General features: G+C 43.2%; 1 protein-coding gene across 1 annotated transcript in view; it reads right to left on the reverse strand.

The window, feature by feature from the left end:
- The window catches only part of CACNA1E (calcium voltage-gated channel subunit alpha1 E), an 817,054-nt gene that overhangs the window by 611,141 nt on the left and 179,013 nt on the right, over nt 1-26,900 (reverse strand). Inside the window, exon 2 of the mRNA XM_073571345.1 lies at nt 25,568-26,048. Coding sequence (XP_073427446.1) covers nt 25,568-26,048 — 481 coding nt within the window. The remainder of the gene's footprint in view (nt 1-25,567; nt 26,049-26,900) is intronic.

A 26,900-nucleotide genomic window follows, 5' to 3' on the forward strand; every position in this document is an offset into this window, starting at 1 on the left:
GATTAGAATAGCAGGAAGCTTACACTGAGTCACAGCAGAGAGGATAACTCCCATTCTCCAGAGCAGACTGTAACATGGTGAGAGTTGTAATATCTCCTCTGAACTGCACCTGAACTACAGTAAATGATAAAGTGACTTTCCTTGTCTCCTGCCTTATCACTCCGTGCCTTCTACTTCCATTACAATCTCTGGGGGTCTGCCCTGGTTGGAGAGGGTTTAACATCTGCACTGCCATCACCATCTACTCCCCCAAGGATCATTTGCAGTGCCGGCTATACTACAGTCGAACACTCCAATTGGCATCACGAATCACTACATAAACTTTATCCCCATTCAATTCTACCCCTTTTACATGACCGCCTGAGGCCACGGACCGGGTCACTGCACTGTGACATTTCCCATTGAAGTTAATAGGCTCGGTACTGAGTATCCCACGGCCTCGGGAGCGCATCACCACAATATGTCAGGAACTGCAGGGATTTAAGTATATCCCACTTTCCAGTTCCACTTTGAAACTTGCTGCTCTCCGGTGCCCCCTTTACCCTCAGGTCAGTCAGGGAACTGCACCTAGGATATTTAGTCGCCGGATGGGCTACATGTTGTGCACTGGCTAATAGGCACGCTGCAGCAAGGGAATTATAAAGGCTCTGGCCACAGCCAGACAATCAGCTTATAAAACCCCTTCTGTCACTGTCAGCTAGCCCACCTAGCCCAGAGCACACTTTGCTGCCACCAGCTTCCGATTTCTCTATCAATATTTAAATTAATAAAGGGGTACGAAGCCAACCCAAATTAGTAGCGTAATCACTTCAGGCACCTGGCACGTACAGTATGAATTTGTGATAGAGCAATGAGATACGAGACTAGTAGTTTTATATTTTACTCCAAAAGGTAGGCAGTGTTTACCGAAGGTATAAAAAGATTTTACAAAATGAGACAATTAAATTCTGTACAAAGAGAATACAAATAAAAGGGGGGTTAAAAGCCGAAATAAACTCATGTATTGCTTAGATCATCTTAGGCTAAACCATGCTGGTTGGTGGAGCCAGACGTCACAATGCACTGATGCAATGGTCTGATTGCAGCAGTTTCCCAGGCACGAAGTGACTGCAGACTGCAGGAAAGTACCTTATACCTCTGGGCTTGTGACATCACTAAAGGGGCTGGTTTGTGTCAGTCCTCCCCCTGCTTTCAGAATTACAATCTGGCTAAGAAAAATATATTAATCATATCTCGCAGAGGGTACCTCGTATAGAAACACACATAGTATCATCTTATTCAGCTTGTCGCTGGCATTCATTCAAAACCAAACACGAAGCATTGGGCTGCCCCAGCTGTGCAGGAATCCACTTCTCTGATTCCGATGAAGCTAGAATTTGGAAAAACACTGGCTAAATAGTCCCATCGAAGAACATTCCAAATACTGTATGTAATTTCATATTTCTGTCACTGATTGGGCCCTAGTTATGACCTCTTTATTATTTTCCACACATATATGCAGCACATGGGCTTAGACAAAGAACATTCTTGGCTAATTAGCATTCCTTAATGGGGAGGGGGAACAGGAAGGAGCAAGTGAGGAAAGAGTGTAGTGTTACAAGCTGTGAGTGAAGATGCAGGCATGATAAGCAAAGGGAAAAGAACAGGGTGGTCAAACCCTCACCACTGGCATAGCAGAGTTCAGTATGTGAATAGAAGATTCTGGAATGGTCCGGAAGTAGTGATAATAGGGAAAAATACATGACATTTTACATTATTGTTACACCATTATGAGCATGAACAACACATATACAGGGTGGGTCATGTATATGGATACACCTAAATAAAATGGAATTGGTTGATGATATCAACTTCCTGTTTGTGGCACATTAGTATATGGGAGGGGGAAAACTTTTCAAGATGGGTGGTGACCTTGGTGGCCATTTTGAAGTTGGACATTTTGGATCCAAAGTTTATTTTTTCCAATAAGAAGAGGGTCATGTGGCACATCAAACTTATTGAGAATTTCACAAGAAAAACAATGGAGTGCTTGGTTTTAACATAACTTTATTCTTTCATGAAGTATTAACAAGTTTTTCTTTGTTTTTCTTTGTTTACAGCCATTGACATGTTGCAGAGGTTAACACGTGAGGAGCAGATAGAAATTGTGTTGATGTTTGGTGAACGCAGAACCCGGGTTATTGCAGCAGATTTCAATGCAAGACACCCTACGGAAGAATATTGTCACCATTCCCATTTTATTTAGGTGTATCCATATCAGAAATCCGAGCAAGGGAGTTCACAACAAATTCCGCTACCTATTCCTGGTCTTCCAGGACCTCTGCTATGTGTCTGAAGCTTCCAGGAAGTCTCCTGTCTGCTTGCAGCTTCCAGGACCTGTTTACTGTCTTACAAGACCTCTGCTATCTGTTCACCATCTTCCAGGATGTGTTCTGTCTACCTCCGGCTTCCATGACCTCTGATACCTCTTCTACTTGTTCACGGTCTTCCAGTTTCTTTGCTATGTGTCCGCCTGCGGCTTCCAGGACATCTCCTGTCCACCTGCAACTTCCAGTACCTCTGCTACCTGTTTCCATTCTTCAAGGACCTCTGCTAAGTTTCCGTCTGCGGCTTGCAGTATGTCTCCTGTACATTTGCGGCTTCCAGGACCTCTGCTACCCATTCCCAATCTTCCAGAACCTCTGCTACCTGACTGCATTTTCCAGGACCACCGGTGCCTGTTTTTGAACTCCTGACTGTCCGCGGTCTCCAGTACGGCTGCTACCTGTTTCCTACGTGCCTGCTTCACCAATGCCCTTGTGCCAACCCAGACCTTTGGCTTTCAGGATCCACCTCACCTAGGGAGCCTAACACTATACCTTGCAGTGCTGCACTCGATACGTAAAAGGCACATTTACTAAATAATTTGGAAATGAATACCAAAGTTATATAGAAGTAAAACAACCCAAGGGCAGAAGAAAAATGAAAGCATTATATTTGACATAAAAGAGAGTCCAGATGTCCACCTTACCCGACACTTGCTTTGAACAACATACTTCATTACATTTTATCTGTATTATCTCATACATTTTCTATATTTTTTTTTATATTAGACTGTATTGGCCATAGTATTTCCTTTTATTTGTTGGAGTCAGTATCATTCATTTACATGATCCCAGTGCTCTTTGGACGCTTTCTATGCTATCGTCTCACAATGTGTCAACCTTTGCATGTTCCTGGGCAGTTTGCCTGTTATCTTGAGACTCACTAACAGATTTCTCAGCTTCTGTTCTTGCCTGGAGAGCACAGACATGGCATCTGCATAGTATTGTTTAGCATTTTTAAGGGGGCATATGCACATATAATTTGCTGAAGTTAGTAAACGCCCATACACATTGAAGGGAAACCGTCCAAACCCAGTGCATTAAGTGGAACCAGCTGGTCACCATATGGAACTGGCAGGTTTGCCATCATTCACTAAACTGAAAATGTGAATTTCTACATGCCTGATCATTTGTTATCACAGGACTTAAGCATCTACTTGAGATGCAAGTGGAAACACAATAGCATTTCTTATGTTAATTAAGGGGTCATCCACTACTTGGATAACGACTTTTCAATTACTATATTTCCCCTTGTAAAAAGAAGCCTGTACTGACTCTTGGTGGCAACACTGCTCCAACGATATAGATGACCCTGTTATTATATCACATGATCCCTGAGCTCTGCATCCAATCAGCATCGGTTAACGGAAATTATATCACACGATCCCCGAGCTCTGCATCCAATCACCATCCGTTAATGGACCACGTGACTCTCATTTCCTTCAGACAAAACTGACATCTGGAAGAAACGATTCTCTGACTTCCTCTGAATACCTCTCTTCCACTGGGGGGTCAGTACAGGGTGTTTATATATTACATTGGGGGATATATTAATTAGCTTGTTGGAGACAAGGCGGTGGAGCAACTTGAGAAAGAGATAAGCTGTCTGTCCAAAACCCACTTTGACTATTGTCCCTAATAGTAGAGTATGGCTTTTCAAGTTGGTCTAAAATCCTCTGCAAGCACAGTGATCCCTAAGGCCTCTTTCACACATCAGGTTTTCGCCGTCAGGCGCGATCCGGCGCTTTTGACAGAAACCGGATCCGGCGAAATGCAATGCCGGATCCGGTTTCCCCCCCCATTGACTTGCATTTGCACCGGATCGCTCCGGATGGCCATGCGTTTCATCCGGTTTTCGCCGGATCCGGCAATGTGTCGCGATCCGGCGTCTGGAAAAAACGGCTACTGTAACGTTTTTTGTCTCCGGCGAAAAAGCCGGACACGCCGGATCCGGCGCGTCCGGCTTTTTCACACAATGAAAGCCTATGAGCGCCGCAATGCGCCGGATCCGGCGGCCGGATCCGTTTTTTTGGTCTGAGCATGCTCAGTAGCTCTGCCCACAGGAGATATATAACAGCAAGACAATGGGACCCTCAGCCACACCCAACATGCCACCTAAGCCAAGAACCAGGAGCAGGAGAAGGCAGCAGACATCTGCAGCAGCAGCACCATCAGCACCACCCCAAATGGAGCAGCAAATGGAACATGCTGAGGAGGGGAGTCCAGCAGCAGATGAGAGACGGTAATTATCAAATCCCCCATTCCTCCAAACTAGGGCCATGGAATATCAAGATATTCATTGGCCCTTTGTTTCTCTTTATTCAACAGCCGCCAAAGAGATGCAGCAGCAGCAGCAGCAGAAATGGCATCACTGGCAGCAGCAACAGCAGCAGCAATACCCACAGCCATGGAGTCTGGCCATCAACAGGACAGCACATCTTCTTCTGGGAGCCCTCCCTCGCATCGTCAGCGTTTGACGGTAAGTTTTTATTTCCAAAATCCATCATCTCTGTAATATATGTCTATTCATTGCCTTTTATTTCAAAACAGGAATCACAAGATGAAGAGGAGCTCCCAGAAGAAGAAGGAAGGGGTGGACAGACACCTGGAGTGGGCTCACAATTGGTAAGTTTTTTGCATCAAACGCAGAAACACAACATCACACTACACACAACACATAGAAAACAATGTTCTGCAGACCACACACAGCAAACAAATGCCTACATCCAAAGACATAACATTTTTTGTTTTCTTCTCTAGTCTTCCCAATCTGGTGCTCGGCCAAGAGGTCCTCGCAGTGCCTCCCAGGGTCGTCGGCGACAGCAACGCGGCGGTCACCAGCGTGTAAGTATAAATATTTTTGCTTTGTTTTTTTGCACTTTTTATTTCATTTCTTTTGTGGAGGCTAATGTTATTTTTGTCTTTTTCTTTAACAGCCTTCACAGCGTGCTCCCGACTCTGACGGTGAGGATGGAGGACTCGATGTGGACCACCTCATCGATCTCGTCAGACAAAGGGAGCCGCTCTGGAATATGGCTGACCGCCGCCACGCTGACCTTATCGTTACCCGACGACTCTGGGAGGAAATCTGTTCGCTCCTTGTGGGCCGCTGGGAGGACCTCGATGTTCGGGCCCAGATTAAAGAGCGTAAGTATATACAGTACCGGTTGCTTGATGTAAACCAGTGTTTCCCGAACTCCAGTCCTCGTGGTCCCCACGGATCATGTGTTCAGGATTTCTATTTACTATGGAAATCCTGAAAACATGACCCCTGGGGACCATGAGGACTGGAGTTTGTGAAACACTGATGTTGTATACTAACCACTCCTTTCTCGTTTCAGGGAACAGAATTGTGAATCGGTGGCGGTCTGTGAGGGATCGTTTCAAGAAGGAGTTCAATAAAGAGATGCGGGCCCCGAGTGGATCTGGAGGACGCAGGAGCAAGTACAAGTACGCACAAGCCCTGTCGTTCCTCCGGGAAACAATGCTCACCAGAAGGTAAATATTACACACCACATGTGAAAAAAAATGTTAGATGTAACTTTTTTTTTTCAGCCAGGGCCATACCATGTCAGTATTTTAATTGTTTTTTTTTCTCTTTATTCCACAGCACGGTGAGCAGCACTCGGGAGCCTGCACGATTGGACCCTTCTGAGGCGATCCCTGAGGAGACCGGCACCGAGGGACACTTCGACCGCCCCGGTACATCTGCACCTTCCCAGCCTTCCCACACATTCGACCCATCTGTCCCATCCACCAGCACAGGAGCATCGTGGCCGCCTACATTACATGAAGCTGCTGGAGAGGAGATCGCTTTCCCTTTACCCCACCCTTCTGCCCCTGCCACCTCTAGTACACCTGCGGGTACTGGGCGGCAGCGGCAGAGGGGTCAGGAAAAGAGTTATGCGCAAGAGTTCTTGCATCTGATTGCATCTTTCCAGAACTGTCTAAAAGTCTTGTCAGAGCAAATCTCCGCAGGCTTTCAGCAGATCAACTCCAGCATTCTGGAGGTGAAGAAACTTCTGCAAACCATGCATTCAGAAGCAAGATCTTCGCCAAACCACACCTTTTTCAGGTCTGTTGTGGAGAGCATGGCAACACTATCTCCTACCCAGCAGATGCATGTAATGCATTCGTGCCACGGTGCTCTACAGCAGGTTACCTCCCAACCTCCACCTCCCACCACTGTAGTTCCTCCACCTGCACCCCCTCCAGCCACTTTCCATCCTCCCCCTCCTATTACATCTGCACCCCCTCCAGCCACTTTCCATCCTCCCCCTCCTATTACATCTGCACCCCCTCCAGCCACTTTCCATCCTCCCCTTCCTATTACATCTGCACCCCCTCCAGCCACTTTCCATCCTCCCCCTTCTATTACATACCAGCAACCTCACCAGTACCAGCAACCTCCCCAGTACCAGACATCTCCCCACTTCCAGCAACCTGCCCCGTACCAAACTCCTTCCCCGTACCAAACTCCTTCCCCGTACCAAACTCCTTCCCCATACAACTTTCCATCAACATCATCTGCTCCTACAGTCCCTGCACAACCCTCCACTCCACCGCCCACCACCTCTTCTGCCTCCAACATGTCCACCCATTCTGTAGCTTTTTCCACACCTTCACCTCTAACTGTTCCTTCCCCACCACGATCCCAGTCCTCTCTCCACACACCCAGTGTCGAAGTGTCCCGCAGCCCCTCCAGCAGTATTTCCACCCCACACTACACAGATTTGTAATGTGTGTTTTTTAATAAAAATGCCCATTGGGTTTAAAACCTTTATTAAAAAAGTTTTTTGCACTTTAAAAACATTTTACAAAAAAAAAAAAAATTTTAAATAAAAGTTAAATTATCGTTTCACAATGGTTGTCTGTCTTTTCTTTCTGCGGCGAACTATGTTTAAAAAAAAAGGTTAAATACAGGGTATTTCAAAGGTAAAAAGGTATTCAAAACCAGGTATATAACTGTGGGTAAATTTTAGCTTTTTGCCACAGTTGTGTTCCTGGTTGTGTTTGAAGCAAAGTATTTCACCTAAAAAGTTGTGTTTATTGTTGGTGATTTCCTAACAATGTACACAACTTTTGTTACAAGGTGAAATACTTTGCATAAAACACAACCAGGTACACACCTGTGGCCTAAAGCTAAAAATAGTAAGACCATGACAAGATAGCCAACTTTGGTTGGCAAAGGTATATACTGTTGGTCCAGAAGGTACACAAGTTTGGTTAGGGCACAAATCTTTCACACTCTGTCATCCTGCCAGTGTACTCTGCCTTGAGGGGCCACAAGGGTCAATTTTAAAAACCGGATCCGGCGTAATCCGTCGAAAAACGGATAGAAAAACGGATGAACCGGATGAGACGGATCCGGTTTTGTCTGTCAAGAACAAGACGGATCCGGCAGAAAACCGGATCCGGCACATCAGGTTTTACAAAACATTTGCCGGATCCGGCATTCCGGCACGACGCCGGATCGCGCCTGACGCCGAAAACCTGATGTGTGAAAGTAGCCTAAGGAAGCACTCCCATTAAAAGTTTTTATACTCTTAATATATTGCAATCATATTATATAGCACTGTGTACTTACCATTGCTCATTTTGCCTTTCTACCTAGCTAATTCTTCTCTTTTCTCTGCTCTGTATAGAAACAGGAAGTCTCTTTTCCCTGCATTTATCATCCCTTCCTCAGTTCTGACCCAGCTGCTCCCTCCTTAACCCCAACCAAGGACTTTTGCAGAGACTTATGTCTCATGCATGAAAAATTGACCTCCTGTTTCTACATAGACTTATAGAGCTTAGATGGATTCAGCTAGTCATTTATTAGTCATGTGATGTCATAGACCTAATGTAAAGAGAATCATTATCTGGGTAAAAAGGCAAAATGAGCAATTGCAAATGCACAGTGCTATATAATATGATGATTGCAATATATTAAGAGGATAAAAACTTTGATGGGAGGAGTGCTCCTTTAATTATTTCGCCCCATCTTCATCAACACACAATGCATGTGAGTTAATACAGAGAGTAAAGTGCTTTTTAACAAAATGCTAACTCTTCTTTTGCAAAGTAGGTGACAATGTTTTGTGGCAATAGAAGAAGTACTGCATGTGTTTATATTATGGTGTAAACTGAGATTTAAACTGTCTTGGATGCTTGTCTATTATTCTGGTAACTTTTCAAAATTCTTCTAACTTGCTGAAAACTATACTTGTCACTTTCTTCCCCCTGTCATCAGTGCACCGCTGTGCTCCCACCCCTCTCATTTGCAGACACTGCCTGCCTACTTGGATCAGTGCAGGTGCTGCTGTGATCACAGGATTTTGCGTGACTCTGCAGGCACAAAGGCCTTATGTCATTCCACACTAAGGAAAGATATTCAAGGTTTTTTTGTTATCTTTCTCAGTAAGGGTGCCGTCACACTAAACGATGCACCAGCGATCCTAACAACGATATGACCTTGTCAGGATCACTGGTGCCTCGCTACATGATTGCTGGTGAGCTGTCAAATGGGCAGCTTCACCAGAAATCAGGACCAGCGAGGACGCTGGTATCCAAGGTAAATATCAGGTAACTAAGCGAGCGCGTCGCTTAGTTACCGTCTGTGTACCTTGGATACCTGTGTGCTCGCGCTGGGAGCTGGTATCCAAGGTAAATATCAGGTAACTAAGCGAGCGCGTCACTTAGTTACCGTCTGTGTACCTTGGATACCTGTGTGCTCGCGCTGGGAGCTGGTATCCAAGGTAAATATCAGGTAACTAAGCGAGCGCATCACTTAGTTACCGTCTGTGTACCTTGGATACCTGTGTGCTCGCGCTGGGAGCTGGTATCCAAGGTAAATATCAGGTAACTAAGCGAGCGCGTCACTTAGTTACCGTCTGTGTACCTTGGATACCTGTGTGCTCGCGCTGGGAGCTGGTATCCAAGGTAAATATCAGGTAACTAAGCGAGCGCGTCACTTAGTTACCGTCTGTGTACCTTGGATACCTGTGTGCTCGCGATGGGAGCTGGCATCCAAGGTAAATATCATGTAACTAAGCGCGCGAGTCACTTAGTTACCCGCTGTGTACCTTGGTTACCAGCTCCCAGCGCGAGCACGCATGTATCCAAGGTACACAGCGGGTAACTAAGCGACGTGTGCACTTAGTTACCCGATATTTACCTTGGATACCAGCTCCCAGCGTCTGCTTACAGCGCTGGGAGCTCGCTGATCGTTGCTCTGCCGCTGCCGCACGCACGCAGAGATGCGTGCTGGCCAGCGGGAGACCAACAATCAAAAAAGGACATTCCTGCATGATCAGCGCTACCCGGCAGGGGGGCTGGTTGCTGATGCATGTCACACACAGCGAGATCGCTGGCGAGATCGTTGTTGTTGCATCACAAAATCTCGCTAGCGATCTCGCTGTGTGTGACGTGGCCTTAAGTCTTTGAGCAGGGAGAAAGTAGAGGACTTCAGAAAGTCATTATTCTACTTAGCACATTCATGATTCTACTATGCACCGTACTGAAATTAATGAATTATGAGTAGAGTTGAGCGATACCGTCCGATACTTCAAAGTATCGTATCGGATGGTATCGGCCGATCTTTAAAAAAAGTATCGGTATCGCCGATTCCGATACCGGAAGTCCCATTCAAGTCTATGGGACTTCCGGTATCGGAATAAGAAAAACCCTTTCCTGCCCTTGTACAGCCTCTCTGGGGTCTGTACGGGCCTTTCGGGGGGCTGTGCCGGCCTGCCAGGGGGTCTGTGCAGGCTCCGGTGGTCTGTGCCGGCCTGCCGGTGGTCTGTGCAGGCTCCGGGGGGCTGTGCCGGCCTGCCGGGGGGCTGTGCCGGCCTGCCGGTGGTCTGTGCAGGCATCGTCCGATGGGACTACAAGTCCCATTGGGCGATGCCTGCTACCATGACAGTGATTGACACATTAGCCAATGATGGGACAGTAGTAGTCCCATCATCCGGCTAATGTGTTAAATGTAAAAAAAAAAAAAAAATTACATGCTACATACATACTACATGCATGCTACATACATACTACATGCTACATACATACTACATATATACTACATGCATGCAACATACATACTGCATGCTACATGCATGCTACATACATACTACATACATACTACATGCTACATACATACCACATATATACTACATACATACAATACATTCATACAATACATACATAGACATACAGTACATATAACATAGAGTAACATACTTACCAATACTTGTCACATTGTTCCCCGAAGCCATTGTCGTCTACGGAATAAATATTAACATAACAAACCACAAAAATACTCACCCACGATCCGAAGCAGTCCACGAGTGTGTCCCACGACGATCTTGGGTAGAGAACTGCAGCATCAGCTGTTGCTGCCGTTCTCTACGGGCTGCAGGAATCCAATGACGGAAGGTAGGTATCCTTCCGCACTGTATTCCTCCGCCACTTAAAAAAAAAAAGTCCCTAGTCTCACTTTATGCCATTGCTGTGTGGGAAATTCCCACGCAGCAATGGCATAAAGTGAGACTAGGGACTTTTTTTTTTTTAAGTGGCGGAGGAATACAGTGCGGAAGGATACCTACCTTCCGTCATTGGATTCCTGCAGCCCGTAGAGAACGGCAGCATCATCTGATGCTGCAGTTCTCTACCCAAGATCGTCGTGGGACACACTCGTGGACTGCTTCGGATCGTGGGTGAGTATTTTTGTGGTTTGTTATGTTAATATTTATTCCGTAGACGACAATGGCTTCGGGGAACAATGTGACAAGTATTGGTAAGTATGTTACTCTATGTTATATGTACTGTATGTCTATGTATGTATTGTATGAATGTATTGTATGTATGTAGTATATATGTGGTATGTATGTAGCATGTAGTATGTATGTAGTATGTATGTAGCATGCATGTAGCATGTAGTATGTATGTAGCATGCATGTAGTATATATGTAGTATGTATGTAGCATGCATGTAGTATATATGTAGTATGTATGTAGCATGTAGTATGTATGTAGTATGTATGTAGTATGTATGTGGTATGTATGTAGCATGTAGTATGTATGTAGCATGCATGTAGTATATATGTAGTATGTATGTAGCATGTAGTATGTATGTAGTATGTATGTAGTATGTATTGTATGTATGTAGTATATATGTGGTATGTATGTAGCATGCAGTATGTATGTAGCATGTATGTAGTATATATGTAGTATGTATGTAGCATGCATGTAGTATGTATGTAGCATGTATGTAGTATGTATGTAGTATATATGTAGTATGTATGTAGCATGTAGTATGTATGTAGCATGCATGTAGTATGTATGTAGTATTTTTTTTTTTTTTTTTTTTAACATTTAACACATTAGCCGGATGATGGGACTACTACTGTCCCATCATTGGCTAATGTGTCAATCACTGTCATGGTAGCAGGCATCGCCAGATGGGACTTGTAGTCCCATCGGACGATGCTTGCACAGACCCCCGGACATCAGCACAGCCCCCCGGCAGGCCGGCACAGCCCCCCGGCAGGCCGGTACAGACCCCCACAGGGTGCACAGACCACCGGCAGGCCGGCACAGCCCCCCGGCAGGCCGGTACAGACCCCGGGCAGTCCACACAGCCCCCCGGCAGGCCGGCACAGCCCCCCGGCAGGCCGGCAGAGACCCCCGGAAGGCCCGAAATGACGGCGCATCATGATGCGCACACACCGCGCATCATGATGACGTCAGGCCGTCAATCAACTGAACTTCCGATTCCGATGCCGAATTCCGATATTGAAAAAATATCGGAAGTCGGTATCGGAATTCCGATACAGCAAGTATCGGCCGATACCCGATACTTGCGGTATCGGAATGCTCAACACTAATTATGAGGCTTTGCAAGTTAATGAAGTTAATAAATACACGCCTTTATATTTACACCATAAAGTTTCATTTACACACTGAGGTGCAATTAGAGGATTTTAAGTGAATCATTGGAGTAACAGTTTAACACAAGGATGTAAAATTAGTGTTGAGCGATACCTTCCGATATCGGGAAATATCGGATCGGATCGGACCGATACCCCAAAAATATCGGGTATCGCCGATTCCGATACCGGAAACCCATGCAAATCAATGGCGCACAAATATCGGAATGAAAATAAACCATTTCTTTCCTTGCACATCCAGTTCGGGAGGGGGGAAGAGTGTGGCCGGTGCATGGGCGGAGACTGTGTGTGTGCGCGAACGGGGTCTGTACGGGCCTCTCGGGGGTTTGTGCGGGCCTGCCGGGGGTCTGTGCGGGCCTGCCAGGGGTCTGTGCGGGCCTGCTGGGGGTCTGTGCGGGCTGCCGGGGGTCTGTGCGGGCCTGCCGGGGGTCTGTGCGGGCTGCCGGGGGTCTGTGCGGGCCTGCCAGGGGTCTGTGCGGGCCTGCCGGGGGTTGTGTGTGTGTGCAGGCATCGTCCGATGGGACTACAAGGCCCATCGGGCTATGCCTGCTACAATGACAGTGATTGACACATTAGCCAATGATGGGACAGTAGTAGTCCCATCATCCGGCTAATGTGTTGAATGTAAAAAAAAAAAAAAAAACATACATACTACATACTACATACAGTACATACTACATACATACTACATATATACAACATATATACATACTACATACATACTTCATATATACTACATTCATACAACATACATACATACTACATACATACTACATATATACTACATTCATACAACATACATACATACTACATAATACATACATACTACATATATACTACAGTCATACAACATACTTACATACTACATAAACACTACATATATACTACATTCATACAACATACATACATACATACTACATATATACTACATTCATACAACATACATACATACTACATACTACATACATACTACATATATACTACATTCATACAACATACATACATGCATACTACATACATACTACATATATACTACATTCATACAATATACATACATACTACATTCATACAACATACATACATACATGCTACATACTACATACATACTACATATATACTACATTCATACAACATACATACATACTACATAATACATACATACTACATATATACTACATTCATACAACATACATACATACATACTACATACATACTACATACATACTACATACATACAACATACATACAACATGCTACATACATACAACATACATACAACATACATACTACATACATACTACATACAATACATTCATACATTCATACAATACATACATATAGACATACAGTACATATAACATAGAGTACATACTCACCATCACTTGTCACTTTGATCCCTGAAGCCAGTGTCATCTGTAAAAAATATTAAAATAAAAAACAACCAATATACTCCCTGATCCGCAGAAATCCACGAGTGTCCCACGACGATCTCCCGTGGAGAACAGCAGCATCAGCTGATGCGACCGCTCTCTATGGGCTCCAGGAATACAATGACGGGAGGTAGGTATCCTTCCGCACTGTATTCCTCCGCCACTGTAAAAAAAATAGTCCCTAGTCTCACTTTTGGCATTGCAGTGTGAGAAAGTTCCCACGCAGCTTTTGCCATAAAGTGAGACCAGTGCACTATAGTAACCTCTCAGTGATGCACTGCAGGAGATCGTCGTGGGACACTCGTGGATTTCTGCAGATCAGGGAGTATATTGTTTACTTGTTATTTTAATTTTTTTACAGATGACACCGGCTTCAGGGATCAAAGTGACAAGTGATGGGGAGTATGTACTCTATGTTATATGTACTGTATGTCTATATGTATGTATTGTATGAATGTATTGCATGTAGTATGTATGTAGTATGTATGTATGTAGTATGTATGTAGTATGTATGTTGTATGTATGTAGCATGTTGTATGTATGTAGTATGTACGTAGTATGTAGTATGTATGTATGTTGTATGAATGTAGTATATATGTAGTATGTATGTATTATGTAGTATGTATGTATGTTGTATGAATGTAGTATATATGTAGTATGTATGTAGTATGTATGTATGTTGTATGAATGTAGTATATACGTAGTATGTATTATGTAGTATGTATGTATGTATGTATGTATGTAGTATGTATGTAGTATGTATGTTTTTTTTTTACATTCAACACATTAGCCGAATGATGGGACTACTACTTTCCCATCATTGGCTAATGTGTCAATCACTATCATTGTAGCAGGCATAGCCCGATGGGACTTGTAGTCCCATCGGACGATGCCTGCACACACGCACAGACCCCCGGCAGGCCCACACAGACCCCCGGCAGCCCGCCCAGACCCCCGGCAGGCCCGCACAGACCCCCGGCAGCCCGCACAGACCCCCGGCAAGCCCGCACAGACCCCCGGCAGGGGGTTGGGATGGGGAGACAGTGAATGATGTACTGAGGAGGGGGATTGCAAATAATGATGAATTGGGGGTAGGGGACAGCAAATGATCAATTGAGGGTAGGGGATTTTGGACAACAAATTATGAATTGAGGTTGGAGGATAAGGGACAGCAAATGATGAATTGAGGGCAGGGTACATCAATGATAGTGAATTGAGGGTGGGGGGAGCAAATGATAATAAATTGAGGGTGGTGGGGAGAGCAAATATTGATGAATTGGGGGTGTGGAACAGCAAATTATCAATTGAGGGTGTGGGGATGGGGGGCAGCAAATGATGAATTGAGGGTAGGGAATGGCGGCAGCAAATGATGAATTGAAGGTGGGGGATAGTAAATGATGACTTGATGGTGGGGAGAGAAAATAATGATGAATTGTGGTGGGGGACAGCAAATCATGACTTGAGGGTGGGGAACATGAGCAGAGCAAATAATGATGAATTGAAGGTGGGGTACAGCAAATGATAATAAATTAAGGGTGGCGGGAAATAAAATGATAATGAATTGAGGGGAGGAAGGCGAGCAAATGATGATGAATTGAGACTGGGGGATTGGGGAGAGTAAATAATGAACTGAGGGTGAGGGACAACAAATGATGAATTGAGAGTGGGGGAGAGTAAATGATGATGAATTGAGAGTGGAGGTGGGAGAGAGAGGCCATGACATAATGAATTCAGGCGATGGAGTGCATATAAATATAATGAATCAGGAGAGCGGGAGGTACAGCGTGGGGGGCATTACAGATGCAGGAGTTTCACTGGTAATGAATTCAGTAAAGAGTACATGTGCTAATTAATCTGTTATTGGGTGGGGAAAGTGACTATTTATAATTAGTGGAGCACAGTGGTGGATTACAATGTATATTTGAAATGGTGAGTTGCATAATTACTAATTATATATTAATGGTGGGTGCATATTAAGCTGCGTAGTGTAGAAGTTGGGGAAAAAAGTGAGGAATGTGCTCAGGAAGGGATGCTTTATATATGAGCTGTAGCTCGTAGCTGTGTGTTATTTTCTGCAGAGATGAGTCCTGGCTAGAAGAAGTGATGGTGGTCTGCATTGGATGAAGAAAAGAAAGATGTAGGACTTCAACTAGAGATATTACCAGTGAGTCAGTGTGTTACCTGTACACTTACACTATACACTGTACACTACATAAAGAGCTCCTGTGTATAATGTCACTGGTGATCACTGTATTATCTGCACACTGACACTAAATACAGAGCTCCTGTGTGTAATGTCACTAGTGATCATTGTATTACCTGTACACTGACACTATAAACAGAGCTCCTGTGTGTAATGTCACTGGTGATCCCTGTATTATCTGCACACTGACACTATATACAGAGCTTCTGTGTATAATGTCACCAGTGATCACTGTATTACCTGTACACTATATACTATCTACAGATCTCCTGTGTATAATGTAACTGGTGATCCATGTATTATCTGTACACTGACACTATATACAGAGCTCCTGTGTATAATGTCACTGATGATCACTGTATTAGGCTGGTTTCTTACTTGCGTTCAGGAGGGCTGCGGATGGCTGCCTACTTCCTACTTTCTTCCTCCCTGAAGCTCCGCCTACGCTCTGCCTACTTCTGTATGCGTCCTGCGTTTCTTTTACATTGGGTATGCAGGGATATGCATTGTATGCGGATGCGTCCGCATGCGGCGATTTGACATAAGCGGCGACCGCACGGATACGCAAATGCTCATAATGGAGTAATGAGTGAAACATAGTTGAAAAAATAGAAAAAAAATTTTATTGCAAAATTAGCAGCAACATAGCACAACAGAAACGCGTGCCCACTCTGGTTAAAATACATGAAAATATAAATTTATGTAAAAAATTGTAAAATCCGGACCAGTGCAATGGTAGTAACCATGTGCCCTTGCAATAAATAGAAAACGTAGCTGAAGTTAAATTAATCATAGAAATGCAGACTAGTGCCTGTAGAACATAGTTTAGGTGGAATTGCTTGCTGAAACCTCATCAATGCCAAAACAGTATGCAGTGCGAAAGAAATGATGCCAGGATATAATTATAGCAAACAAAATGGGGAATCAGTGCAAGTCCCTCATGTGAAGAAATGTGTGCATGTATACTGTATATAGAAAAATGACCCGAAGGTCAATGCAATAGAACTCACAGTCACTCCTATGAATAAATTGTATACTGTATATAGTAAGATGAGTCCTTGAGGGGAGATACAGTATGTGTCATCGAGGCTGTTACCTGCGGTGATGTGAGCTCGGAAGCATGCTCCTACACATATAATGCTGAGAGAGTTATTTGACTATTCCAGGGCCTGATTTTCCGAGCGGTCATAAGAGATGGGTGGGAATGACTGCTCACATATCCCAACAAAGGGGCGTGGTTTGGCAGATAAAATAGAGGCCAAGTCTCTCACTCAGTGTCTGTGAGTGGAGGTATGGGGACCTCCCTTGTGTGTTGCTAAAGACACTGACCTGAGCAGGTGGACCCACAGTGCTATATAGATATATGGACTGTTTATGTTCTGTTTGTTTGTTTTGCTAGCCAGAGGAGTTTATGCATTTTCAATAAACTTGCTTGGACATTTCAGCAATACCGCTTCCTGTGCCTACCGCAAGCGCATGGGAGAGCATGTCACCGCTCATCACTGAGCCTGTGCGCGCTGCTTTCATTCATTCCCCAGTAGTTTACAGTGGGAGCGGTTGCACTAGCAGTGCCCCGCCTGTAAACTGATTAACCCCCGAGATGGATTTATGCCGTGGGACTTGACTGAGCGCCGGACAGGTATGGATATTGTTGGTTTATTATTTTATAATTTTTTACAGGAGAACATTGGTGTCGATATGAAATTAGGAATATAATAAAGATTTAAACACTGTGTGTAGTGTATTCTTTCATTAAAATACTTTGCTATTATTGTGTGTGTTTATTTAACCGTTGAATAACTCTAGGATTAGTAATGGATAGGTGTCTTATGGGATTCCACAATGCTGTGTTAATGCTGCGGAATCGCATCGCGGAAAAATACGCAGCATGCTCATTCTTTTTGCGGAATCGCGGGAATGCCGCACATATAGGAATGCATTTTTCTGCTTACTTTCGCATGTGGCTATGCCCACCATATGCAAAGTAAGCAGAAAATTTGCGGATGGTACCCATGATCTGGAGGAAAGGAGATTCTCCTCCAGTCTCTGGGTACCATATCCCTGTGTAAAAAAAAGAATTAAAATAAATAAATCATCATATTCTCACCTACCGGTGTCCCACACAGCATCCCCAGGCCTTAGTGATGCTCCTGGAGAGTCCTGTTCCCAGCGATGCCTTGCGACAATGACCCTTGCTGACGTAGCGGTCTCGCGAGACCGCTACATCAGCAAAGGTCATTGTCGCAAGGCATCACTGGGAACGGGACTTGCTGGGAGCATCGCAAGAATCGGGAAAGCTGCGTGGGACGCTGGAAGGTGAGAAAATCACGATTTTTAATTTTTTTTACTATTTTTAACATTAGATCTTTTTTACTACTGATGCTGCATAGGCGGCCTCAATAGTAAAAAGTTGGTCACACTTGTCAAACACTACGTTTGACAAGTGTGACCAACCTGTCAATCAGTTTTCCAAGCGATGCTACAGATCGCTTGTAAAACGCTAGTATTCTGCAAGCTAATTACGCTTGCAAAACGCTATTTTTTGGCGGGAAATACGCGGAAATTAAAAATGCGGATTTCTCACGTATTTCCTGCGGCATTGGAATCCAGAATTCCCGCGGGAATTCCGGACGTGTGCACATAGCTTTACAGTAGCGCTTCTTCTCCAGCGGCCATCCGTGAACACAGAGGACAGTGTGAACTGTTCTCCGTGTGCACGTGTTCAGCACTTTTGCGGACCATGCACTCCCACGAACACTGACATGTCTCCGTGTTCCGTGTGTCCTTGAAAACACGCTGACATGTGCAGAAACACATTCATTTTAATGTGTCTACGCGTGTCAGTGTCTCCGATACGTGCGGAATCTGTCACTAACTCACTACGCGTACCGGAGCCAGTGACGTGTGAAACCGGCCTAAAGTGGATTTCTCTATAACAGAGAAACATTTTTGTTTGCTAAAGATATTAAATCACTTTTGTTCTTATAATCTACAAGCAAGAACGAGCTGATGGATTCCCTTTAAGGCGGATATGTTCCCAGATCTCACAAATAAAACTGCATACATTATTGAGTAGATCTACCAGACCCGATGAGCCTGGTCTACAATCGGTGAAAATCCATGCTAAAATGGCTGTAGAATCCTTTTGCAAAGTTTTCCTGTCTGATATTAAAATGATTATTTTATAAGGCCAGCTAGGGCTGCTCATTTTAAAAAATGAAGCCATTCAGCCTCATCATGTCAAAGATATCTATGCGGCAAAGTATGCAAAGTGTATTATGAAATCTGATTAAAAATTCATTTTGACATTTAAATCAAAGCCAACATCTAGTAGGTGAAAAAGAATCTCATTAGGTGAAATGTATTAATTTATTATTATTAATAGTAAATATTTCAATTAAATTGTCAAAAAATCTGTTTTATGCAGTCCTATAAACTGAAAAAATACTCATGTGGAAGAGATAAGCAGCGTCTTTCTTTGTAATGGTAATTTATTGATGTTGAATGAGCATAAAAAAAAATCAATTGCATTGTATAGCAAATATACTAACTGTAAAAAAAAAAAAAAGTTGCATTCCCACATGTGCCCAGAAGGTGGCGATAACAACTATGAAGATATTTTGAATGATTTGTAAGTTTTATTTTTATTTTATCTACCAGTACTTATTTTTACAATTTTATTGTTTTGCATCTTTTTACCTTTAACAATAAGTTGTATTATATTTTTGTGAAGAATTTATAAATATCTTTCTGGGATAGAGTTACTTTTAGTGACATTTTCTATGAATTAGGAATCTGACTCGGAGAGAGCGACCAGCATAGGCTCTTGCAATTTAGAAGATTGTTTTAATGTTTTTGTGTATGCATACAATTTTTTACAAGGAGGCCTGACTAATTGGACATAATAACGGTCATTTTTGATCATTATCATGTACGGCCACTTTGACGCATTCAAAATTCTTGCTTAGAGTGTTGGTTGCAATGTTCAGTCCAAATGTGGGTCTCCTGACCCCAACGCAACAGCCTCATATTGTCTAGTCTACGAGACTGTAAGGCTTGGGTCAGGAGACTCATACTCATGGCAGGAATTAAAGGGAATTTTGCATTAGGTTTCTGCTACTTAATCGGAGTTACCTTGACGCGGTGAAGCAGCTTGGTATACATTTTTTTGCAAAAAAAGTATCGACTAAATACCCTGTATTTGTTATCCAGCACTTGCTGATTACTGTCATATGTTTTACTGCAGAGTATTTTTGCAAATCTGTTTTCTTGTTGTGTCTCAGTTAGTGGGTGGTGTGAACGTTGTCTTACCGACTTGTTCACATTTATGCATGTCACGTGTTTTTAAACCATTTTTTCCTTGCCTAGCATGGTTTGAGAGACCCCACCCCTCTCTTGTGTGGCATGCACAAAAGAGCTGTCTTGCACCACAAGCCCATACTAAGAAGCGCCTGTCTGAATCCTGTTCATTTTAGACACTGTTCAGATGTTCAGGTTTTAAATACATTAGATAGGGACTGCTTCAATACGGGTTACCTTGACGTGGTGAAGCAGCTTGGTATACATTTTTTTTTTGCCAAAAAACGTATCGACTAAATACCCTCTATTTGTTATCCAGCACTTGCTGATTACTGTCATATATTTTACTACAGAGTATTTTTGCAAATCTGTTTTCTTGTTGTGTCTATTTAATCGGAGAGCAGCATGATGCAGGGAGGGGCTGAAACCCAGATTCCAGTCATGTGTCCCTTTCTGGTCTGCCTGCTGTCATTTTGATACAATTACTGTTTGCTCTGGTGTAAATGTAGCAGTGCTTAAATGCTGAACTGTGTATAACCCCGCCCACATCACGGATTGGCAGCTCTCTGTGTACACTGTACATTGACAGAAAGCTGCTAATTATTGCTGGGACGTGGTTGGACCAGGAGGCACGAGACACCTAGTCAGGTTGAAATAATCTTCTTGTGATAAATCACTGATTTTTTTTAACAAATTTTTATTGATTTTAATAAACTTATTAAACATATTAAACACTGAATAGCTTTTACATGTGTAAGGGCCCCGTTACACGTATCAATGTCTCAGCGATCCCACCAACGAACCGACATGGATGGGATCGCTGGGACATAGTTAGCTGATCGCTGGTGAGCTGTCACATAGACAAACCCACAAGCGATCAGGACCAGCGAGCAAGCTGGTATCCAATGTAAACAGCGGGTATCTAAGAGCCGCGCGGCAGGGGGGGCGGTCGCTGATCCATGTCACACACAGCGATGTCGCTGGTGAGATCGCTGTGGCGTCACAAAATCAGCCACCTCGCTAGCGAGATCGCTGTGTGTGACGGGGCCTTAAGATTTTACAACAGAATAAATCACTGATTTTATTGACACTTTAACACACAGCCTATGAATTGATACATCGCTGGAATCTGGGTCTCTGCCCCCTACCTCATGGTGCTCTCAGATTATTCAGCAAAAACTTGTTGACAGATTCCCTTAAAGGTCCAAAATGGATCCAGTGATCCACTGATAATTATGGCTTCCTCCTTTTCTTGGGTTCCATTATGTGTCCGTTTTATACATAGGAAAAACTAAAATATCTACATGATGCGCTTTCTCTTCTGTTTTAAAAATGAACGCATATCAAAATCCACATGGACTCCAAAGTAATCATTTAGCTCCCTGTTCTTCTGCTCCAAATGGTTAAAGAAAAATTCGGCACTCCCAAATATGTGATGCAAACATCATAGATTAAGGTTTTATTAATTAATAATTATCCACTGTAGACAAAAACGTTGATGTTTCAGCCAATTCTTAGGCCTTCATCAGAACTATTGTCTTCAGTGATTGTACTGTAGACAGAACAGTAGATCAATTTAGAGCATGTGAAGTCGCGTACCGCTACGCTAAGGAGAAAGGCAGAAAAGCGCTGGAGAAAGTCGCGCATAGTTCTGATGAAGGCCTAAGAACTGGCCAAAACGTCAACGTTTTTGTCTACAGTGGATAATTATTAAAACCATAATCTATGATTTTGGCATGACATATTTGGGAGTGCCGAATTTTTCTTTAATCTTCTGGAGTGGTATCCTATTCGTGCACCCCTCCCTTTCGGAGTGCCACGCAGCCTTTTCTACCTGTTCTTCTGCTTTCTTCAGTTATGCAACAAATCTGTTTTTCACAAAATTTAAAAAAACAAAAAAAGTAAAACACAATAGGATTATCCAACTGCAAGTGTGAGCATAGTCCAATATATGCTGTGTTTAAATTCCTTATAACTTGGAAACTCTCAGTGAATGGTACCATTATCCTTAACATTCAGAAGATAAGAACGTGTCCAGCCTTTATGTGAGACATGTTAAAAGTGTTTCTGCACATCTGTAGAATAGAAATTCATTCAGCATTTTTACAGCTTTTTTCATCCATTCAAATGAATGGGAAAAAAAACATCAAAAATGCATAAAAAATATGCGTATTTTATACAACGTTTTTCCTGCTAATACTCACTGTGCACATACCCTTAAACGGGAACTGTACTCCCAAAAAACTTTGTATTCTTATTAGAGAATAGTTCTGCTTTTTTTCCTCCACTTATCAGCCACTTCCCACCATCACTGCCCCCCTAACTCATCATTCACTCTGAAAAACAGCTCAACTCTCATCTCCATGTTACTCAAGGAAAAAACAGACTGCCAGCTCACTGTGGTGTCAGGTTATGCATTTTTATACTCTATCTATAGGGGAAGGGGGAAAATGAAGAGCAGCAGAGTGAGGAAACAGAGAAAGGGAGACATAGAAAGTTTTGTGCTGAGCTTTCTAACAAGTCTTTACCTCTCTCCAAAGCTGGATTCACAGTTACACAGCTCAAGACTGCTATATAATTTCCTCCATGCTTCTCCTGCTTCTTTGTGTGTGCTAACATAAAGAACAAAGAGTTGGAATCCCTCTGTCTGTGCTGTGCTGTGTATAGGAGACATCATAACATCCCACCAGCTCAGAATCAATTGCAAATAAAGAGATAGGAGACAAGTTGTGTGATGGCCACTAGTAATGTTATTCCTCATATACACACTGATGACATCTTATTCTGAAAATTTGCCTGAACGTATACAATCGTTACACCTTAAAGGGTTATTCCCATCTTCTAAGATGGATAAATTTAAAAAGTCTTTGCCGAAAGAAGTAACATTGCAATTAACTTGTTATTTAAATTTTAGACGATTCACGTAAAAAATTTTTATTTTATTGTACGCTGCACATTGTTAAAGGGGCAAGCACCTATTTAGCAGTTGCGGCTGAACATGCACAGCGCTTACAAGCTCTTTTTTTAGCTTGTCATTTATGAAAGGAGGCTGGCCAGGATTTCAGGACCACACAGTTGGCTCCTAATTCTGGCCAGCTTCAGTGTCACTTCACTTCTAATGGTGCATAGGTAAAGCTCCCTCATATAGCTGGGTCGGGAGCGCACAGGTCAGGCCAGCAACTGTCAATCAACCAGAAGTGTACCACCCCCAAGAAAGCAGGATGTCTGGAGGCTCCTGAACATGGAAGATGCAACCGACCCTTAATAATAACAATGTTGAAAAAGTTTCATGCTCATGTCGGGCCTACGCTATATCTCGAGCGTTTTATAGGGTAGGCCTGCAATTACTGTCTTTAGCTAGGGAAGGATGCCAAAGAATGGTCAGGTCCAGGTCCTGTTGGAATATGGATGGTAGGGGGAGGAGGGAGAACACACCTGAATGACCAAATGACATAGCAGGGATTATTGTGTCTCAGCAAAACTTTACATTGGCAATATTGATAGAAGTATAAAGAGACAGTATTAAAAGAGTTGTCCACTACTTTATTACCCTGTCCTATAGGTGCTAATACAGACAGACTGGCATTTTTGAAATATTAAACACACAATAGGCCCAATGAAATAAGATGGGTATTTAACTCAAAAGAACTTAAAAACAAGGATTGGTTATAAAATAAAATAACCACTAGAAAGTGTAACCCATAAAAATATTTTATTGTAATTAATACTGATGAAGTTTTAACACGAAACGTGCACTGGGGTGGTGGGGACCTGTCTCATCACTTTTTATACATGTAAGTGTTGCTACCTTGCTTGTTTTAACTATTTATGCCTTCTAATGTATGGGAAATGCCATACCTAGATATTTGTGATATGTGGTTTCCGGCTATAACTTGCTAGATTAGGCTTGAAAACACTATTGAACATTATATATGATGTTGGTCCCCTCACTTTGTATAATGCCCAGTAGCATTTATACACTGTAAAAAAAAAAATTTAATATTTATTAAATACAATTAAATATTTTTATGGGTTACACTTTCTAGTGGTTATTTTATTTTATAACCAATCCTCATTTTTGGCACATTTGTAATGTAATTTACGCAAAACACGACATCGGATCCGTTTGTTGCATATTTCAGTTCCCTGTGAATTGCTTCTCTTCTAGGTTTTGGACATAGAAGTTTCTCACATCATATTAAAAAGTAGTGTCTTTAACTGCTAACATACCGTACATGGTACAAGGTTATAAAGTAGTGGACAACCCCTTTAACCTGAAAGTTACTATTAGTATTCCCAGGTATGGTGATGTCACCATCATTTCGGGTCTTGCAGAGTTTCTCAGCACTTTTATTGAGTCTCACAGAATTGTGTAATGATGACGGACCTTAGGGGGAGCACAGAGTATCTCTGTAAGTTACCCTAGGGTTCACTCACGGCCACGGGAGTCTGTAAATGCAATGTCTCTTATGGAAGGTCGTTGTCCAAAATCAGTCCAAAGAAGAAAAATGCATAATGAGAGACAACTAGTCAAACAACAGCAGCAGCCTGGATGGAACAACTCATTTAAATTTGTTCTCTTGGGTTTAAAATAAAAAAAAGACTAATAGCTAAATATGTAATATAAAAAAAAAAATCATCTGCATCCAATATCCCACAGCTCCAGTGCTGATGTTCTGGTGGTCTCACCAGTCTCCCGTTTTTTTCCTTAAATACGACATGACTACTGCAGCCAATCACTGATGTTTATGGGACAAGACCACTGAGGTCAGTGACTGTCTGCAGCGGTCAAGGTATAAGTGCGTGAAATTATCGTTGTAGAAGAGTAAACAGTGACCGGCGCCATCACTACCAGTGGATCATCGGAGCATCAGGTCTGGAATCACAGTAATGGGAAAAATAAATATTGGTTATTTTTGGTTTTACATTGGATATTTCCTGCAGGTGTCTTGCATTTTAAAAAAAATCTGAATAACCCATTAAGTATGGTATTTCTGAAAACAGATACCAGCTTGGTAATTAAAGGGTTATTCCGAAGACTGTAAGTTGTCCCTTATTCATACACCTGGAGGGAAGGCCTTCAGCTATTTCGGCAATCCCAATGAATGGAGTAGAGGTCAAGCATGCGCCTCCTTTCATTTCATTTCAAGAGGGGGCTTCAAGGGAAGCCCAGCAATCAGTAAGTTATCCCCATTCCTAGGGATAGGAGATAGCTTACTAGCTTGGGAATAACCATTTAAGACGTACAGGAAAATACAACACCATAAAGAAAGAATTGCATAATAATAATTTCTAAAGAATAACTGTTAGGTTCCACTTCCATCACCCCAGACACAATAGTACTTACTCCCACTCTTTCCGTCGTGCTTGCGGCGTGCTTTGCATCTTGTGTGCCTGGTGAGCTTTTATTATATCCTTCTGTTCTATCAGGCCTCCTCTTCTCCTCTTAATTACATGAGGGCTCAATGGAAATTCAGAGTCTCCTCCAGCGGCCACCTCGAACATACTGCTCCCTTCAAAGGGAAAGTTGGTCTCCGCTTCCTGCGCGCGGAAGTCGTACAAGGCATCGTAGCTTGCGGTGCGTGACACCAAAGTCTCGGAAATAGTATCTGGTTCCAAAAGGTTGCAGGAGTGAGTAGCTTGGGTTAAACCCAATCGATGCTTCCGCCAAGTCTCCACCTCTGGCAGTGCCAGGACATATCTATGAGTGTCGGCATCCAAAGTAGCTAACCCCAGCGTGCTGGAGTGGTCGGGCTCGGTGAGCGTGTGGGCACTGGTCGAGCAGGAGCTTAATCCTAGCATCTTTAATAGCATCCGAACACATCTCTCTGCAGGAAACAGAAGACAAGAGATGGAAGTTACAATAGTGTTGATTGGCATTGAGAGAGATTATTCATGCTCCTCTTTAACCCTTCGTGCTCTAGAGACTACAGGTACCCTATGCGCAGAAAGAGAGAAGAAAACGTTACACAGAGGGAGCACGGAGCACAGGGTTAACTACATCATTGTGCTCAAGCACAATAGGACATTGCTCCCGAAAAAGGAGTTTCATCATTGCCTGGATGAGTCAGACGGGAGGTGAAGGATGGGTAAACAGCAGAGCTTACCTTTAATAAAGGAAACCTGTCATCGGACTCAAGCTGCCCGAGCTACATACAGCACAAATCTGACACCGGCTGCGTTATTGTCATCACGTATGTTTTACTCTGAAGCTCTTCCAAGAAAACTCCTTGAAAAGTCGCCGAGGACTAATCAACGAGGCAGGACCCTGGTGGCTTCTCCGTGACCCCATCTCTTGAGTGAAAGGACTCTCCCAATATGCACACACATAGAAAGAGACCTGTCAGTCAAGGGACAGGTACAGACGCCCGTATATTGTCTCATCGGAGAGAATCGGGATGATTATGCAAATGACACTCTGATCAGAGTTTGATCAGAGTGTGATCATAGTGTGACACAATTCTCTCAGATAAGGAGAAGATACAGAAAAAAATATGTTTCCAGTTTTTCTCCATTCTGTGAGTACGTGGAAATCGGACGGCACGCAGATGTCATCTGAGTGCAGTCCAATGTTTTCCATGGACTCCTTGACTTGCATGGCCGAGTGCAATCCAAATATCAGATCAAACTACATGGAGCAATTTTTTTTTTGTCTGGACATGTGCACGGCCAACATTGTT

Source organism: Dendrobates tinctorius, unplaced genomic scaffold (genome assembly GCF_039654945.1).
Source record: "Dendrobates tinctorius isolate UK_male_01 unplaced genomic scaffold, ASM3965494v1 ptg000029l, whole genome shotgun sequence".
NCBI lineage: Eukaryota > Metazoa > Chordata > Amphibia > Anura > Dendrobatidae > Dendrobates > Dendrobates tinctorius.